The 19202-nt window shown below is 41.0% G+C and overlaps 1 protein-coding gene across 22 annotated transcripts in view; it reads left to right on the top strand.

The window, feature by feature from the left end:
- Positions 1-19202, top strand: part of SLC4A7 (solute carrier family 4 member 7) — a 197981-nt gene that overhangs the window by 168319 nt on the left and 10460 nt on the right. For 15 of the 22 annotated variants that reach the window (XM_065583510.1, XM_065583513.1, XM_042840343.2 and 12 more), the window contains 10 exons: positions 771-876; positions 4594-4755; positions 6272-6385; positions 7876-8037; positions 8377-8628; positions 11269-11337; positions 11902-12075; positions 12479-12610; positions 14359-14459; positions 16873-16980. In XM_065583510.1, coding sequence (XP_065439582.1) covers positions 771-876; positions 4594-4755; positions 6272-6385; positions 7876-8037; positions 8377-8628; positions 11269-11337; positions 11902-12075; positions 12479-12610; positions 14359-14459; positions 16873-16980 — 1380 coding nt within the window. Of the gene's footprint in view, positions 1-770; positions 877-4593; positions 4756-6271; positions 6386-7875; positions 8038-8376; positions 8629-11268; positions 11338-11901; positions 12076-12478; positions 12611-14358; positions 14460-14739; positions 14792-16872; positions 16981-19202 lie in introns of all 22 variants that reach the window. The other 7 variants (XM_005297104.5, XM_005297103.5, XM_005297101.5 and 4 more) reach the window with 3 other exon arrangements.

Below are 19202 nucleotides of genomic sequence, written 5' to 3'. Positions count from 1 at the left end.
GGTTCATGGCCTCAGATTTTTTAATTCTGTTAAAGGGATGCTGTCAACCTGAACGTTTTAAGATCATTTTCTTTTCAGATTGAGTGCTCTATGATGTCCTACTTCTTTAAAAATTGTTTTGGGGTTTTTCTGCTCCCTGCTTGATTTTTATAAGGGTCTTTACAACAAAGGCGAAATGTAATGACTGAACAGGTTAAAAAGTGAAACTGACTCTACCTAAAGTCTGTCCAATGTAAACCAGCTAGGAAAAACGGTTGTTTGTTGTCAACTATATTCATTTATATTCAGTTATATTCATTATAGTAGGCACCAAGTTCTAGAAATAAATGTGGTTTCTTCCTCTCAAGTTTATGGTGTCCCTGTTATAGGAAAGTTTTTGACTGACACCTGCTACCTGTTTCTGGAGAGACCTCTGTTTTATGCAGTTTTGAAGGAATTTAATGTGTTAGAATTTGAGAGGAAAATATATGGAACACTTTTTCCTGGAACTCTTCAGAAAATATTTCTAATAGTTCTTTTTAATAAAGCCACTTTCTTATCTCATGTATTTCACTGCACATAATGAGGCGCCTCGTACTCTGTCATCTTTATGTAATAGTTTGGGATAGAAGTTATTGTAGCCACTTTTAACTTTTTGCAAATGTAAATAGCTTAAAATTGCAACATTGTGTTATGAGTTTAAAAGTTCAAAAGCAAACTGAAACAAGAATGAAAAGCTCTTCAATTATCAGAGGGGTAGCTCTTCAATGATACTTAATTTTACTTTTCAGATGTGTGTGTTCTGAGCCTCAGAACCCTAGCAATGAAACTTTACAGATGTGGCTGAAGACCAATACATCCGTGGATACTATAACATGGACTAACCTCACAGTTTCTGTGAGTAACTCAAAAAACAAAACAAAACACTGTGACTTGTTTCATCCCCCATTTGAACCTGGATCAGCTTCTTTACAATTGTATATATGCAGAACACTTTTAGAACACTAGGGGAGAATTGAAAAGATGAAATAATATTTTCTCCCTTTGAGTAGGTGAATGCCTTCTTTTTGTGTTATGAGCCATGCCAATAATTTTCAAGTTCACAATAAGGGCTTGATCTAAATCTTAAATATTTATCCATGCATGCCTCTGTATTTGGCAGGCAGGGCCAAGTTTTTTCAGAGGCTTGGTGATTATTTTGGTATTGGTAATTGTTTTGCTGTATTAATATAGTATCTTAGAAACATTCATTTTTAATAAGATATGAGGCCTCGATTCAGCAAAAGATTTGTGTATGTGCTTAAGATTCATTGACTTCAGTAGACTTAAGTACCTGTGTAAAGTTCAGCATGTACTTAAGTGCTTTGCTAAATTAGGGCCTGAAAATTGTATACAGTACATTTGAGGATCATTTTTTGGTTCAGGAGTGAGGGAGATGTAAAGATAAGTCTTCAATTGTAATACTCTGTGCTACGATCAAAAGTCAATACAAGTTTAAAAAAAAATGTAGGAACTATCCAAAGTCCTAAAAGGTAGTATCAGAATGTTTGTCTGGTTTTCTATTACATAAGCAACCAACTCTGAAATTTCCCCCCTGATCCTCCCCAGACACCTTTGGTCTAGGATAGAGACAAAATTAACAATTTAAGATTTGCTTCCAAACTTCTCCAACTTTAGGAGCATATGCTGAGAGCATTTGGTGTGTGGTCCCTGTCTCCCTTAAGTCTTGGGGTAACTAGTCTATATAGAAAGCTTCAATATAGACTTCATGCTTTAAAAAATAAAAACTTAAATTCTTCTTTGAGTGTTTGCTCACATCGATTCCATTCTAGGTGTGCGCACGCCTAAGTGCATGGTCACCAGAGATTTTTGCCTTAGTGGTATCTGTAGGGCCAGCTATGGTATCTCCTTGAGTGCTGCGCTCATGCGTCGGTATATCAGGTATACCACTGGCTCTACGCCCTCTTTTTGAAGGTGCGTTCAAGAACAATGCCCCAGTCAATTTCTTGGCTCTACCTTGTTCTTTCCTCTATTGTCTTCGCCCTACCGTTTGGCCTGGTTGCAGTTCACCTTGGACTGTTGGGTGCTGGATATAGTATTTCGGGGCTATACTCTCCAATTTTTGGCCACCTATCCCTCCCTCCCACCCCTTCCCCATCCCTCTTCAGGGACCGTTCTCATGAGCAACTCTTCATTCAAGAGGTCGAGAACCTTCTGTGATTGGGAGTGGTGGAGGAGGTCCCTGGGGACATGAAAGGAAAGGGTTTCTATTCCCACTACTTCCTAATCCCAAAGACAAAAGGAGGCCTCAGACCCATCCTGGACCTGCGTTGCCTCAACAAGTCTCTCAAGAAATTGAAGTTTCGCATGGTGTCCCTGGCCTCCATCATCCCCTCCCTGGATCCAGCAGACTGGTACTCAACCCTCGACTTAAAGGACGCTTATTTCCATATTTCCATGTAACAGACGCATCCTCCTTTTTAATAGTGGGCTGACGTCATTTTCAATTCATGGCGCTGCCCTTTGGCCTCTCATCAGCCCCAAGGGTGTTCACAAAGTGTATGGCGCCAGTGGCTGCTTACCTGAGACGTCGAGGGGTCCAGGTCTTCCCGTATCTCTACAACTGGCTCATCAAGGCCAGATCTTGGGAACAAGTGCAAAGAAGCCTTGATCTGGTGTGTTCCACCTTCCGCCACCTGGGCCTGTTGATAAATGAGAAAAAATCCACCTTAATGCCAGTCCAGCGAATAGAGTTCATTGGGGCGGTTCTCAACTCCGCCAGAGCCTTCCTTCCAGAAGCACGTTTTCTGACCGTGTCAGACCGGATCTCCCATGTCAAGAATTACCCGCTCACCACATCTCTCACCTGCCTGCAGTTGTTGGGCCACATGGCTGTGTGTACTTACATGGTCAGCCATGCTTGGCTCCATCTCCGGCCCCTGGTGTTGGTCTGCATTCCCAGGTCGTTCCTGGATTGGTGATTGAACCCCAGGTCGGTGTTAGAGGGAGTTCCCTTGCAACCCTGTTCCTGTCATTGACTCTGGTATCCGATGCCTCAGACCTGGACTGGGGAGCCCACCTGGGTGAGCTAAGCATCCAGGGCCGCTGGTTGCAGGACAATGTGGTCCTCCATATTAATGTCAGAGAGTTCAGAGCAGTTTGCCTGGTTTGCCCCACCTAAAGGGCAAGGTGGTGCAGATCCTGATGGACAATACTGCCTTAATGTATTACATCAACAGGTAGGGCAGTGCCACGTCTTTGGCCCTTTGTCAGGAAGTTCTCCGCCTTTGGGATTTTTGTGTGCAGCATGCCATTCATCTGGTAGCCACACACCTGCCCGAACCAGGAACGTCTTAGCAGATCACCTCAGCAGGACCTTCTCATCTCGCCACGATTGGTCGCTCCACCCGGAGGCAGTCAACATAATCCCCCAGAAGTGGGGGACTCCCCAGGTGTACCTGTTGGCATCCAGACAGAACAGAACGAGCCACGTGCTCTTTTCGATCCGGGGGGTGGACAGGGGCTCCCTATAAGATGTCTTTCTCATTGCATGGTCGGGGGCAATGAGTTATGCATTCCCATCTGTGACGTTGATTCACAGGGTCCTCGTCTTGCACTGTGGACATATTTCTGTCAACAATGTGACTATTGTCTCATTTCTCCCTTGTGTTTTCCCTGTCAGTATCCACCTGTTGCCTCTTTTCTGATACTTAGAGTGTAAGCTCTTTGGAGCAGATACTCATTTTGTAATTGATTTTTTGTTTGTATAGCAGCTAGCACAATTGAACCCTATTCCATGACCCGGGCTACTATACATACTACTGCAATACTACTACTGAAAAATAACAATTCAACTTTCAAGTTGCCACTCATAAATTAATTATTTGGCTGCTCTATACAGCTTGTTTCTATTTCTCTTGCAAATTGATTTTTTTCCTTTACAACTCAGCTGGGGAAATAATCTCTTCTCAAGAATCAAACACATTTTCACAACAATTAGACTAGTGGATGATGGCTTTAATTTATGGAATTAAACAGCAACATTCTTTCTTCTAATAAAAATACAGTTCAGCTTTAAAATATTTCATATTACAGCCTCTTAAAGTTTTAAAAGTAGAACTTAAGTGGAGGAGAGGCTAGTAAACAGGACAAACACAAGCTATGGAATAAAGAGATGGGGAGAACAGAGGTGCCATTAAAACGAGGGAGTTCATTCCTGTCATAATCAACTTGAAAGTTGACATTGCATGATGTTTTATTGATCTTGGGCACTCAACCCTCCCCTTGCAGCAGTCATTATCTAGATGGTGTTTTGAGAAATAAGCCAGAAACAAGGTGACTATGTACTGTGGAATATTTCATTGTGAGGCACCTTCCCCTCCTTGTGCTGAAAAGGCCCTTGGAGTGTTGAAAGTTCAGGTTTAGATCCTGAGACTATTTTGGAACACACACACACAAATGAGTTATTTGAAATTTCAACTTGGGATTGCCTTTTTGAGTGCAAATTTTTTGTTTTGGTGAATTTAAGGGGGAGACCACAAGTTACAGTGCTCCTTTGAATGACCTTTACTTTAAAGAGTGTAACTTGGTTTTTTTTGTTTGTTTTGTTTGTAGGAATGCAAAAAGTTTCATGGTGTTTTTCTTGGATCAGCTTGTGGTCATGATGGTCCATATATTCCAGATGTTCTGTTTTGGTCCGTGATATTATTCTTTACAACATTTTTCCTCTCCTCTTTTCTCAAGCAGTTTAAGACCAAACGTTATTTCCCTACTAAGGTAATTAGGGTTCGCTACCATTTTGCTTTGAAATGACAGTCTTTCCTTCTTGCATACAATGATGTAATTCACTACAGTTTTGCTTTTACTTACTGTGTTTCCAAAGTTTCAGAACATCGTACCTAGCATATTAGTTTGCTGAGATCATTCTCCAGGTGAGAACAGAAATAAGTGATTGATAATTGGCTGATCATGCTGTAAATTTAGGAGTTAAAAGTAAAAATATAGACACTGAGACAGAAGGTGCTGGAAATGGTTAAAAGTTATTGAAAATATGATAACTGAACGGCCATTTTCTTAAATTCTTTACTGTATTCATAGCGGTGAGTAACCTAAACATTCACAGACCTTAGCAGGCCCCCAAATCCACATTGGGATATAGTCGGAGCTCACAAAGGGATAAGACATCCACATGGTTTGTCAGATCCATTGGCACAGAATGATGGGTTGATACCTAACCTGTGGGGAAAAGTACATTCCCAAACACACGAGTGTTGGGAGCAACATCCCTTCACTCAACCTCTGTTAGGGGGCTGATCTAATCCTTGATGCTTCGATCAAGTGCCAGAAGGTAATTCCATTTAGCCAAAAGAAAGTGTGGAAGATGCTTGTGAAATTTAAACCCATACCCATGTATCATGCACATTAACTTTTACCAGTCCATCTTCCACAGCTTGAAACTGTCCTATAGTATAACCCAAATTAGCTGAAGTATACACATGCAGATTTCAGTAAAACTGTAAATTCTAAAGTGTGTTCTTGGAAATAAGAGTGACAATGCAGAAACAAGACTAAGAAGGAAGGGTTGAGCAGCCAGCCAACTCCCGAGTGAGATTAGCCAATAGCACTGTTGGCTGGCTGGTACTACTGCTCTATTATATGGGGAGGCATCCTGTGGGGCAGCCTCTACAATGTTTTGCAAGCTGAAAAAGTCATCACTATTTGTGCAGGTATCTTGCAGAAAAGCATCATGGCTATTGTTTCATAGTGAAATCAGACCTTATCACATGTGGAATGCAGCTATACTAGGTATGTAGTGTTTAGGATGGGATTGGAAATTAAGCAAGAAATTAGACTCTTGCTATGGAATGGCCATTATATTTTATATTTTGAGGTGGAGGCACATGCATCTTGTTGGGCTGAGGGATCTGTTTTGATGGTCTGGTCCTTCTTTTAAGGCTAATGGAACCCAATCACTTCCAAAGGCCTTTAAAGGAATTTGTTTCTTCCAACAGATCATTTCTTTGAGGCTAGGATTTAAGATGATATTTTATCCTCCATTAATAGGGTGGGCAATAAGACAATAGGGTTATGGTCACAGGTCACTTTAATTTACAGATAAATTATGAGAGAAGATAGATGGGGTGCCAGTGATGGGAATTTTGGGCCAAATCTGATCTGTTTGATCATTTAAAAAATTGAACTAATTTAGAGTTGCAAAAATTATCCATTTTCACAGGCATTAAATATAGCAGTGAAAATAGCTTGTATTTTAAGATATTTTTTTTCCTTCTAGGTGCGCTCTACGATCAGTGACTTTGCTGTATTTCTGACCATAGTGATCATGGTTCTGATTGACTGGCTTGTTGGCGTTCCTTCTGCTAAACTACATGTTCCTGAGAAATTTGAAGTAAGAAACAAAAATCTTGTCCATTTAAAAAGGTTTAAATGATCTGCAATTTCATGGATAGTTGAACAGTGGAAAAATGAAAAAATTGTTGTTAAATGTGGAGAAAGAAATTAACTTTTTTTTGTGTTTGGAAAGAAATACACTGTAATATGTCTGGTTTTTTCCATACTAATTTTTTTTCCTGGATTGATATGCATTTTTAATTTCTTTGCATTTTCTGCTCTGGGTCTAATTCTCATCTGATAAAGGAAGTTACTGGAGATCCTTGTTACTGTGTGGTGTTCTATCTCACAGGGTAACATGAACCCTTTTTCAGGAAAGTCGTGTAGAAGCCAAGGAAAATGGAAAGGATTGTTTGTTTTGTCATGCTACATTTTTTTCACATAAGCCACACCCTCATGACTTAATGCTATACTAATGCACACCTACCAGCTAATTGCACCACTCCTTCAGTCCACTAACTAAATGCATTTTAGGCATAAGCCTGGGTAAGATCCTCACCTACACCAGTTTTGCTGAGGATGTAGCACTAGTTATCAAATCAATGGATGAGCTACTTGTGGCACCTAAATCCATGAAAGCTCAGCAGCAAAAGTTGGTCTGAAAATTAATTGGGGTAAAACCAAACTTCTTACAATTGGCAGTTTTGATCTTCCTGCAGGCTTTAGCATCTTAGTGGGTGATCACCCCAATTGAGATTGATGATGATTTCACCTAGGTTTGCTCTGTTGTTGATAACATTGGAGGCATCAAGAAACAACTTGATGCTCAAACTGCGAAAGCATAGTCAGTAAAGGGGCACCTCGTCAAGGATGTCCTTCATAAACTCAATATGCTGATAAGTAGAGAGACAAACTGAGGATTTATAATGCTTTGGTGGCCAGAATTTTGACCTATGGGATTGAAACAGGGCCTCTCAGTGTCAAGATTGAACATAAGTTGGATATCATTCAGATGAAGCATGTCCAAAAGATTGAAACTATCAAATGGACGAATTCAAGTCGAATGAAGAGATCGCTTTTTCTAACTAAATGTGTCCCACTACCTCAAAGTGTCGCCCAACACTCTAAAGTGGTATGGTCATGTGCTCTGAAGCATACCAGCTTCCCTATGGGAAAAATCTTAGACTTTCCATCAATAAAGCAGGATCAAAAAGGTCCCCAGAAGACCTAAAACATGGCTGGTTGGCATCAACAGACGCCTGTCCCTCACGTGCATCCTATCCTGTAACACCTAGGCTCAAGACAGAACATGATGGAGGCACATAATGCATTTGGTGGCCTCTGTTGTCCAAGTGACAGCATGAGAACAAACATAACATAACCTACCTTCAGTCCAAGCCATTTTCATTAGTTTAAAAACTTGAATATGATTTTTTTAAATGCCTTTTAAAAGAAAACTCTTTAATCTAAACTGAGTTAGACTTAGTTATTATAGCAGGTATTTACAGTTATTGACTTTCATTCCTATAATTTGGATTTGTTTTCCAGCCCACTCAAAAAGACAGGGGATGGCTCATAGATCCTCTTGGAGGTAATCCTTGGTGGACACTACTGGTAGCTGCTTTTCCTGCATTACTGTGTACCATTCTCATTTTCATGGACCAGCAAATCACAGCAGTAATCATAAACAGAAAGGAGCATAAGTTGAAGGTAATAGTTAGCTTTTCTCCATTTTTTCAAATATATTCTGAACTCATTTGTGAGCATATAAGTCAATTTATTGCAAAATAAACTTGTTCAGTGTTCTCTAAATAGGCTACATAAGAGTAAATAGTGTAGGCTTTGAAACATAAAACTAAATTGCAGCTACTTAAATGACCTATTCATATCTAGTAACAAAACACATGGATGCTAGAGTGGTGGCACTCTAGAAATCTATCTAGAGAATTGTTTTTACTCATTTAGTGCAGAACTGTGTGTGTATAAATCTTTTATGTGCTGCAAATCTTCATTTTTGCAGGGAACTCATTTCTTTACTTGACTTTACAGAAAGGCTGTGGCTATCATCTTGATCTGCTCATGGTTGGTGTTATGCTGGGGATATGTTCCATAATGGGCTTGCCTTGGTTTGTGGCTGCAACTGTCCTGTCTATAAGTCACGTCAATAGCCTAAAAGTAGAATCTGAATGCTCTGCCCCAGGGGAGCAACCTAAGTTCTTGGGAATCCGGGAGCAGCGAGTGACGGGGTTAATGATATTTGTTCTGATGGGCCTTTCTGTGTTTATGACCTCTGTTTTGAAGGTAAGAGATAATGGTTGTTCCAAAACATAGCATGCTTTATATTTTAATATCATTACTTACTATTTGATAATGTAAGCAAGTTTGATATACTACTTAAAAGAAATCCACTTTCATTTTAGAGTTGTCTTTATGTAAACAGATGTTTGAAATAGTTTAATAGAACTGATGGAGCAGATGAGAGTAAAAGACATCTGACCCCTATCTCAAATGCTTGATTACTTAAGACTCTTTTCTGACTAGTTATTTTTCAGTTTTCCAGACTTAGGTTAACTTCTGGCTAGTCTGTGCCCCTAATGCAGCTAAGGGAGTGAAGGAAGGGGAAAGATACGATAGCTCTGTTCACCTGCTTGAGTGGCAATAATATAAAATGGGAGAAAGATTGAAAGTACACTTCTCAGGAAAATGATTCTATAAAAATGGCATTGTGGGATTTCATGTTTGTCTCAGTTATTTACATAGTCTGTGTTCTCACTATTCACACAATATTGTGTTTTGTCTATCTACCAGTCTTGCAAACTCACTTTGGTATTGGAGCATCAAGCGCAATCCTTTCTCTACTATCATCTCCATACATCATAAAAGTTCTGCAGGTCATATTAGGGTCTCAGTTTACATCTGCGTTGTCTCTAAATTATTCTTTCACTGCGTACAGTGATAGAGATGGCCAGGAATGTTTCAGTTAACCCAAAACTTTTCACTGAAATCTATCAGCGAGAAAGAGACTTCCCCACAGAATAGGTAATAGCCTGGTGTATAGGAAACTTGCTTGGAATATGGGAGACCCTGAATCAGGCAGAGCAGCGACTTGAACCTGAGTCTCCCACATTCCAGGTGAGTTCCCTAACTACTGGTGTGTGGGGGGGTGTCTTTCTGTTTTTTTTCCACAAAATTTTTTGAACATGTCAAAACCTCAACATTTTTCATGAAACAGAATTCTTGTTTTTTGGCCAACCCTATTCATATGGCTTTAAAGTATTAGAGGTTGACCATGTGTGTTGCAATAAATAATGGTCTTAAAGATCAAGTTTTGATTAGATTATATGAAAATATCCAAACTGAGCAATCTAACAATGGAAAAGCCACCAAGAGGTCACTAAGGCACTATCAATGGAAACATTCAAAAACTGATCCTCTAATACTCTTAACAGAGTATTGTAGAGAAGTAAAGATGCAGAAGATTGGTATCTGACCTATATTGTTCCTTTCACATTTCACAAATCCTAAACAATTAATGCCTGATTTTTATGAAACTCAATTGTTCAGTTTCCATGGAGCCAAAGGCAGGTGTATTGCAGATCTACTCCTTGTGCAATACTCCATCTAATTTTCTTTTTAATTTAAAATGGCTATTGCCTTTCCCTTTTGCTTCCAATTACCCCCTCTCCCCCTTACCCTTGGCTGTAGGCTATTGTGCTGTTGTTCAATGTATTGATGAAAAGCACGTATTTATTTCTTCATACTTGATTAAATGTAGTAGTAGTTCAACCCCAATGAAATTTCTTAGGGTACGTCTATACTTACCTCCGGGTCCGGCGGTAAGCAATCGATCTTCTGGGATCGATCCCGGAAGTGCTCGCCGTCGACGCCGGTACTCCTGCTCCGCGAGAGGAGTACGCGGAGTCGACGGGGGAGCCTGCCTGCCGCGTCTGGACCCGCGGTAAGTTCGAACTAAGGTACTTCGACTTCAGCTACATTAATAACATAGCTGAAGTTGCCTAACTTAGTTCAAAGTGGGTGGTTAGTGTGGACCAGGCCTTAGTGGGTCTGTTTAATAGCAAATGTCCTCACTGTGAGCCACCCCACCATATATAATGAGCATGGCTTGGGTACCATTCATGATTCTGTGCTGTCTGGAAAGTTTCATTAAAGGCCTGTGTTCAAGATTAGTTGCAGCAGTTCACCTTTTAAGGTGCACATCTATATCCTGGTAGTCTTCAAAGCATTTAGAAGTTTTCAGTATAGTCAACTGGAAGGCAAAGTCAACCTTGACCTATATCCTATGAAATACTCTTCATTGGAATATATGGAATATAAAGGCCTGATCCAAGGCCAGTTAAGTCAATGGAAAGATTCCCATTGACTTTTGTAAGCTTTAAAGCAATCCTTTATCAGAGCAAAATTTGGCGTTGCATAATTTGAGGAAATGGATAGTTCCGGAGATTTTTAGAGACCTTTCATTTCACTTGTGTTAGCTGGATTAGTGACTCAAAAGTAAATATCATATGATAGTATATTATGTGAAATAAACTGGTGACCTCAATCCATTTCTTAGCAGATGGCTGTCTGTATTACATAAACCAACTTATCTGGTACTAACTGGCACTCAGGTTACAGTGTCAGAGAGGCCAAGGATTGACTGGACATGCAAACTTTCTTAATCCTAGAGGCAGTCCCTTTAGAACGTGGTTGAAGCACGGTGGCAAACCTGCCCTCTTCCTTGTTGCTGCTATGTTCTGTATTTATTCTCTGGATAAATAAAGGACTTTAGACTCTATTTATGTCAACCTAGCACTTAAAAAAAAAGAGAGAGAAAGAAAAAATTAGATCCCTTCCCTTAAGTACCTTCCATTAACCCAGACTGCCTATTTTACTATGTAATTCTATAAATGCTAACTTTTAACTTGGTTTTCCCCCCTCTAGTTTATTCCTATGCCAGTTTTGTATGGTGTCTTTCTTTACATGGGAGCATCTTCACTAAGGGGCATCCAGGCAAGTTCTATTTTTATTAAACAAGCTGGTCGCTTTTTTAGAAAACATTTTCTACTTGATAAGGCTACTAAAAAAACCCACTAAATGTAAGTTGTCTTTGCCTGGAATATCCTCTCTATGAGTAGAAAACATACCAGGTGCTCATAGTAAAATTGCAAATATGATCTGAAATCAGTTGCTTTGCATCAAATGAAAAGGAAACTTTAAAATGTCATTTTATTGAAGTGTAAGTAAAGGTACAATGTGTTGTCAGATTAGGATGTAGAAACGTACTGAGCATTATGTCTGGATAATTGCTCTTATTTCTGGGACACTTAAATTCTAGCATGTGTTCTTTCACTGGGCACTTGATGAACAATATGAAATCCTTAAATATTGACGCCCATTTTCTAAAATCCTAAACAAGTAGTGACTTAAATCAAATATACACTACATTAATGCATTTCATGTATAGGCTGTAAAATGAAGGAATCTTGTTTTCAATATTCCCAGTGTCTTTAATTATCCTGTCCATTTCTACGTGGATAAAATTATTAACTGAGGATGACTTCCTTCTCAATATAGTTTTTTGACCGTATAAAATTGTTTGGAATGCCTGCAAAACATCAACCCGATTTGATCTACCTGCGTTATGTGCCACTCTGGAAGGTCCACGTCTTCACAGTTGTTCAGCTCACCTGTCTAGTTCTTTTGTGGGTGATTAAAGCCTCTGCAGCTGCTGTTGTTTTCCCTATGATGGTAAGTTCTTTCCTAGCATCTTTGGGAATTTATTCATTTTCCAAAAGGGTCTGTGGATTAATACATCTCTTCAGGGTTTATTTTCTGACTAAAAAAAGGTTCTAGTAAAAATCCTCCTTTTTGGAAGCCAATTACGATTTCTTTCTTTTGTTTAAAATAAGCATCAGATTTAATTGAAAAGCTGTAGACTTGGTAAAAAATTATGGTTTGTGGTAGTTATCTCAATGGTCCATCTGTTCTTTTAGTAGTGAATCAGATCTATTTTTTTAAAGTTATGATGTGATAACCTTTGTATGAGTAGAAAAAATATTCTGTCCTTGGTTTAAGAAGCTGATAACATATTAGTGTATACATATTTTTATTTTTCTAACATTCATATAAATATATTCTTATTTTCTGAAAGGTTCTAGCATTGGTGTTCATTCGTAAGCTCATGGACTTATGTTTCACCAAACGAGAGCTTAGTTGGCTGGATGACCTTATGCCCGAAAGTAAGAAGAAGAAAGAAGATGATAAAAAGAAAAAGGCAAAAGAGGTAAGTGTACAGAAGGCCAAAAGTGAGTTGAAAATTGCTAGAGGAAACTGCTACGGAAAACCTAAGCAAATACCCTAGTATTTAGAAGTTAGCAATTTAATTGGAAGGATTTAAAAAAAAAAAAAAAAAAAGTAGTTTACATTAAATACACATAAAGTAATCAAGATTTGGAATTCTCTGCCTTAGGAGTTACTGCCAGAATATCTGTTGTTAGGATTCAAGGAATGAATAGGATAGTTATAAAAATACTAATGGTATGGGATTTGATACCTAATTGTGGTTCAGTGGATTTTTCAAATTTAGCATCAGAAGCACAGGGGTCGGCAACCTTTGAGAAGTGGCGAGCCAAGTCTTCAGTAATTTCGCATGCCAGTAATAAATTTTACTTTTACAGGGGCCCCCAACAGAACCCCAGACTGGCAGCGGGCTGAGCGGGGCCGGCAGCCTGGACTCCAGCTGGCAAGGGGCCGGCGGCAGGAACCCCAGACCAACAGCGGGCTGAGCGGCTCAGGCAACTGACAGTCTGGAGTTCCGGCCGGGGGCTCCTTCCAGCCGGGGTGCTGGCTGTCGGCCCCGCTCAGCCTGCTGCCGGCCTTGGATTCTGTTCACCCAGGCAGGCAGGGGGCTGAGCGGGGCCGACAGCCGGGACCCCAGACCGGCAGTGCAGGTGGCAGACTGAACCCCAGACCGTCAGCGTGCTGAGCCGCTCAGCCCGCTGCCAGTTTGGGGTTCTGTCTGCCGGCCTCTGCTGGCCCCGCTCAGCTCGCTGCCGGCCCCGGGGTTCTGTTCATCCAGGCCAGCAGCGGGCTGAACGGGGCCAAGACCCCGGCTGGCAATGGGCCAGTGGCCAGAACCCGGGACCGGCAGCCGGAACCCCAGACCGGCAGCGGGCTGAGCGGTTCAGACCGCCACCGGTCTGGGGTTCTGCCCGCCGGCTCCTGCCAGCCGGGGTCCCGGCCCCACTCAGCCTGCTGCCGGCTGAGGTTCTGTTCACCGAGGCCAGCAGCGGGCTGAGCGGGGCTGGCAGCCTGGACCCTGGCTGGCAAGCGGCCGGAACTCCAGACCAGCGGCGGGCTGAGCGGCTCAGCCAGCTGACAGTCTGGAGTTCTGGCTGCGGGCTCCTGCGAGCCAGGGTTATGGCCATCGGCCCCACTCAGCCCGCTGTCGGCGTAGGATTCCGTTCACCCAGGCAGGCAGGGGGCTGAGCGGGCCCGGGGGCCGGGACCCCGGCTGGCAGTAGCATGCCAGTAAAAATCGGCTCGCGTGCCGCAGGTTGCCGACCCCTGGTCTACCATGATATACTGGTTGTGTTGGTATTTTCATCATTCTCTAGACACACAAGGTGACACCCTGGCCCCAATGAAGTTAATGACTGAACTCCATTGGGCTAGGATTTCACCCACTGGCTGTAGTTAAAACTGAACAATAGATACTTATTTACCAATAATTTTGCCTGTATAATTTTCCCCATTAAAATTTCAGCTAAACTAACCCTCTCATCGCCAGTTCCCTAACAAACCTTTCAAATATATTGTTAGAGGTTCTTATTTACCTTAAACATTATTTAGCCGAGGGGAGGGAGAGAAAAATATCTCAGGGAAGTTCCCCCTGCCACCACAATATTCAAAGGTAAATGGGTAATTTTTCCTACTGAATTGATCAAAATGTGTAATACTCAATCTCCTTGGCTTGGGCTAATTGCTATTTCTGCTTCTTGAGTAATTTTATGTCATGCATGTGATCTGCAGGAAGCAGAGCGAATGCTTCAAACAGTGGACAGTGAAACTGTACATCTTCCATATGAAGGAGGAAATGTCTTACAGATTCCTGTAAAAGCCCTAAAATACAGGTATGATCCAACTTGCTGCTTTTTTGAAATTTGGGTTTTTTAAATAGCTTTGTATTGCATGCAGTATTTATATTTTTTGCTTTAATTAAATAAACGTAATTGACATATTTGAATGAACAAATTTACATTTAAGCTTGTGACTCGGCTAGGTAGCTGGGGAAGGGTTGGGGAATAGGAAAGAATTGAAGCAAATCTTGCCTTTTATGATATAGGGGATGTCTCCTCTCTTTTTTTTTTAAATTGCATTTTAATAATTCATTTACATAACCATCTTGAACAGATCAGATGACTCAGTTTCGACCAGCTGTTCACAGGGTGAAGAAGCTGTTTTGGTCAGTTCTTGTCTATAGAATTTGTGTGTTACTATGCATGGCTAATGATATGAAATGTTAGGTGTCATTTACATATAGTTAATTAATGGCATTAGTTGAGCCATATATTTACCAACTGCTTTGATTTATAAAGTTGAGGTCTAAAACTGTCTTTTACAGATCATAATTTTTACACCTTTTTAATAAGTGTGCATATATCAAATAGTTTTCTGATTATTAAACTGGAACCAGAGCAATTAAAAATAACGTGCTCACTATTTGGATAAATTATCTCAGTTTTTCCCTTGCTAAGAATGAGCCTTATTCTCCACAGTCTTACATGTTGTGGAGTCATATCTGAAGAAAATGGGTTTGAAATACTACTGTCCTGATAAGATGGTGTTTCAAGCCTACTTTGCATCAGTATGAATAGATCCATAAGAAGCAACAGAGGGTCCTGTGGCACCTTTGAGACTAACATAAGTATTGGGAGCATAAGCTTACCCACGAAAGCTTATGCTCCCAATACTTCTGTTAGTCTCAAAGGTGCCACAGGACCCTCTGTTGCTTTTTACAGATTCAGACTAACACGGCTACCCCTCTTATACTAGATCCATAAAGTGCATGCTAGTGGAGAATCAGGCAGTGTGTCTAATCATTCCTGTAAAGGGACTGCATTTGTGGGGGGGATTGAATAGGGGGGAAAGTGGCAAAAATGACTTGACTGACACACTATGTGCTGTCTGTATAAATACTTGTCTGGGGGTGGGGTAGGATGGGGTGGAGTGGGAGGTAAAAAGTAGATTTCTGCAACATCTAACTTATCGGCAATCTAGCAAATATCACCTGATTTCAAATGCTGGATCAGCAGAAAAAGTTGACAGTTTAGGTCTTCATACTTCATGATATAGGTCCACATCAACCTCAGTTCTTTTATCAAATTCAGAATAATAGTGCCTTATTCTTTCTTCCCTGATTATTTCCTGGGGACAGGTCAGAACAATTCTGATCTCTGAAAGATGTCTGCCTTTATTTAAAAACAATAAAAAATAAAAAAGTAAACTTCTTCTTTTAATTCCTAAACAACCCACCATGGATTTTTGAAAGATTAAAGGAAAAGATATTTGAGAAAATTAAGTATCTAATTCATATTACAGTGGGAGGGAGGTCACACACTTCAGAGCTACTGTAGGCCAAACTCCTTGTATATAGCAGGGGTTCTTTGCATTTCTGCATTCTACCCCACAACCTCTCTCTGTGTGCCACACTGCCATCCCCCTCTGTTGCAAGGACCCCCTGCAACTCTTCCCAATCTCCCCCATGCCAGGGGTTCTGTGTGCTCTCCATACCCCCCTCTTCTCTTACCAGGGTCCCCCACCCCCCATGCCAGGGGTTCTGCACCCCTTTTCCCAATGCCAGGGGCCCTGTCTGCCTCTCCTTCCCCCATGCTAGGGGCTATGTGCTTCCCTACCCATACCATGGTCCCTCATTCTGCCCCAAGCCAGGGGCTGTGTGCTCACCCTTGTGCCCCATATCTCCTCTCCCCCCAACTCTCCCCCCCCACATTAGTCTGGGAGATAAGTGTCAGGGTGTCATCATGTCAAACTCCATTGGGAGGCTAGGCAGAGATGAGATATGGGATTGTTATGCTGGAAGGGCATTAATGATGGTGCAGTTGTTTGATCTATAGATAATTGCAGAGCTGCATGAAGCTATGGGTGAGTTAATCAGATGCCGGGGCTCCATGTGTCCCATGTCTTTCCCCCCCCCTTTTTGGTTTTCTGATTCTTCTCCCAAATCAGTAGGGTTCTGGCCATTGATGCCTAGAACATTCCCTGAAATTTTGGAATTGATGGGATGCTATGTTCAAAAGTTACTATGTTACATACAAACAGTTCTAAGCTGCTACGACGTGGGAAACCACCCAGGATTTGGTGTTCTAAATTTCTGTTTAACTTTGTTAGGATGATTTTTACTTAAAATGTCACTTGTGGCTATGTAAGTGATAACAGAAGGCACTACTGATGTGAACGGTATGGGTGACAAAGTTAATGCTTTTGCAAGGTATTGAGTACTAACCAAAAAGTATGTTTGTTCTTCAGCATTGATCCCTCAATTGTAAACATATCAGATGAAATGGCCAAAACTGCACAATGGAAGGCTCTTGCCATGAGTACTGAGAATGCCAAAGTAACCAGAGCTAACCTGAGGTAGCTATAATTACCCACTTACACATTTTCTAACTGCAGTTTTGTTTGTGTTTAGCAGCTGTTGGCTGTGAAAATAGTTCGTTTTAAAAATGTATTTTCTATACCTTGAAAATATATGGCAGAATTTATATTGTCATCTTACTTTCAAGGGACACTTGAGATTCTGAAAACCTTTTTGTGGTGATCTTTACCAAGAGGTTATACAGTAACTAGTGTCATACCTGCTATGAACCCTTTTAATTAAAATGTAAAAAGTATTGTCTCGTAATTAGAAGATGTTTCCAGTTTGCTTGACATATGTATGCTAATCTGAAAAGGATTTAGATTAATACAAGTTTTATTGGCATGTGTTCATAAAGGATCTGAGTATCAGAAGGGCCTGGCAGCTGCAGGTGCTCAGTACATCTGAAAATCAGACCCTAAAGCTGGTGTCTAGTCCCCAGCATAAGTAAAAACAGCCTCTGCATGGTTCGTGCAGTCCTATCTTCATAGGTGTCCCTTTTCTTTGGCCCTATCTCCTGCACTCAGAAAGGATAGAATGAGGAATTGATGGGTGAGCTGTTGCATCATCAGTATACTTCCTATGGATTTGCCCATTGTGGAGATGGAAGGGGTGGAGAGATCCTCTGGAGGATGAATCCACTGGCTTTCTGACTGCTTTGTGCTGCCCTAGGACCTGGTCCTTTTTTTTGCTTTCTGGTTTTTTTAATTACTCCCTGTCTTCAATAACCAAAACTTGTGTCTAATTTTAAAGTTTCAGTGGAAAAAAAAGTTTGTTTATTTCAATGGAGATAAAACCATTGAAATGATATACTGGAATGTTAGGGCCCTATGCAGCCATGAATTCTCTGTGACTGGACTTGCACGCTCCATGATGGCCAACAGCCTCTTTGTCATATGGAGTTTGTTTTCATCCCTAGAAGCAAGTGCCTAATACAAACTTACATTCTGAGTGATTCCTCCCAGTATCCTATTGCAGGTTCTTCCTTGGTTGGCTGAATCTCAGTTGAGCCAAAGAGAGATAAAAACCCAGAGACTGCTTATAGGAAAAATGGGAGATAACACAGCACACTCCATTTAGATTGCTAGTGGGAGGCATTTTTAAATTCTTTTATGTTGTTCTGCCTCTGCCCTTGTCAGGAACTCTGTAAGGGAGTTATCCCTCTCTAGGGAGAAGTCTTCAAGTTTCATGCTCTGTAAAAGGATGACTCCTGAGAATTAATAGTTGACCATCTCTTCGGGGAGAGGAGATTACTTATACAAAAACTCTCCTCCTCTTTTCCCTCTCCAGTCTTTTCTGCAGTTCCCAGACAAACAGCTAAAATATATTTTGTTGTTGTTTACCACCACCATTATCATATCAGCTAGGACTCCATTGTGCTAGGTGCTATACAAACACACAGAATAAAAAGATGCAATCCAAGTAGACAAGAGACAAAACATGGGGACTGACAGACTGATAGAAGAGGGGAGTATAAGGAAACAATGAGACCAATATTGGTCAGTGTGACAGGCAGTAGGCTCAGTATACCAGCAGTCTAACTACTGTCAAGTTTATTGTAGACATTGCTTCAAAGGAGAGTTTGAAGGAGAGATTTGAAGGAGAGTAATGAGGTAGCTTTGCAGGTGTTTGTAGAGAGCTCCTCCCAGATGTGAGGGGCCATCTGGGGAAAAAGAACGCAGGTGCTTGTTTGAAAATTTAACAAGTGGGTGATAGAGGTTGTCTTTTGCTGATGTCCTCTCATTCAGTATTGACAGGCTGACATGTTGACCACGAAAGGCTTTAAAACTGAAGACAAGTAGCTTATGTTTGATGCAGTAGAGAAGCAGGGGAGCCAATGGAGAGTTGCAAAGAGAGGGGTGATGTGGTCAAAGTGATGGGCTAACAGCATTTTAAATGGATATGAATGGGTTAAGATTGCATTTTTCAAGGCCAGAGAAAATGATGATGTAGTAACTGAGATTATGAGAGTTTAGCTGTGTGCATGGATAGGAAATGCCACATCTTAGAGAAGTCATGCAAAAGAATCTGCAAGATTTAGATGTAGCCTGGATGTGAAGACCTAGATGGAGGTCAGTTGAAGATGATGCCCAAGTTACTGGCGTGAGTGACTGGTAGTATGATGATGATGTCCACAGTGATTGAGAAGGATATAATGGGAAGGATTTGGGGGAGAAGATTGAGCTCTGTTTTAGCCACGTTGAGTTTGATCTGACAGCTA

This window comes from Chrysemys picta, chromosome 2 (assembly GCF_011386835.1).
Source record: "Chrysemys picta bellii isolate R12L10 chromosome 2, ASM1138683v2, whole genome shotgun sequence".
In the NCBI taxonomy this organism is placed as follows: domain Eukaryota; kingdom Metazoa; phylum Chordata; order Testudines; family Emydidae; genus Chrysemys; species Chrysemys picta.
The sequence above is the reverse complement of the archived record's forward strand: the minus strand, read 5'-3'. Positions and strand labels throughout refer to the sequence as shown.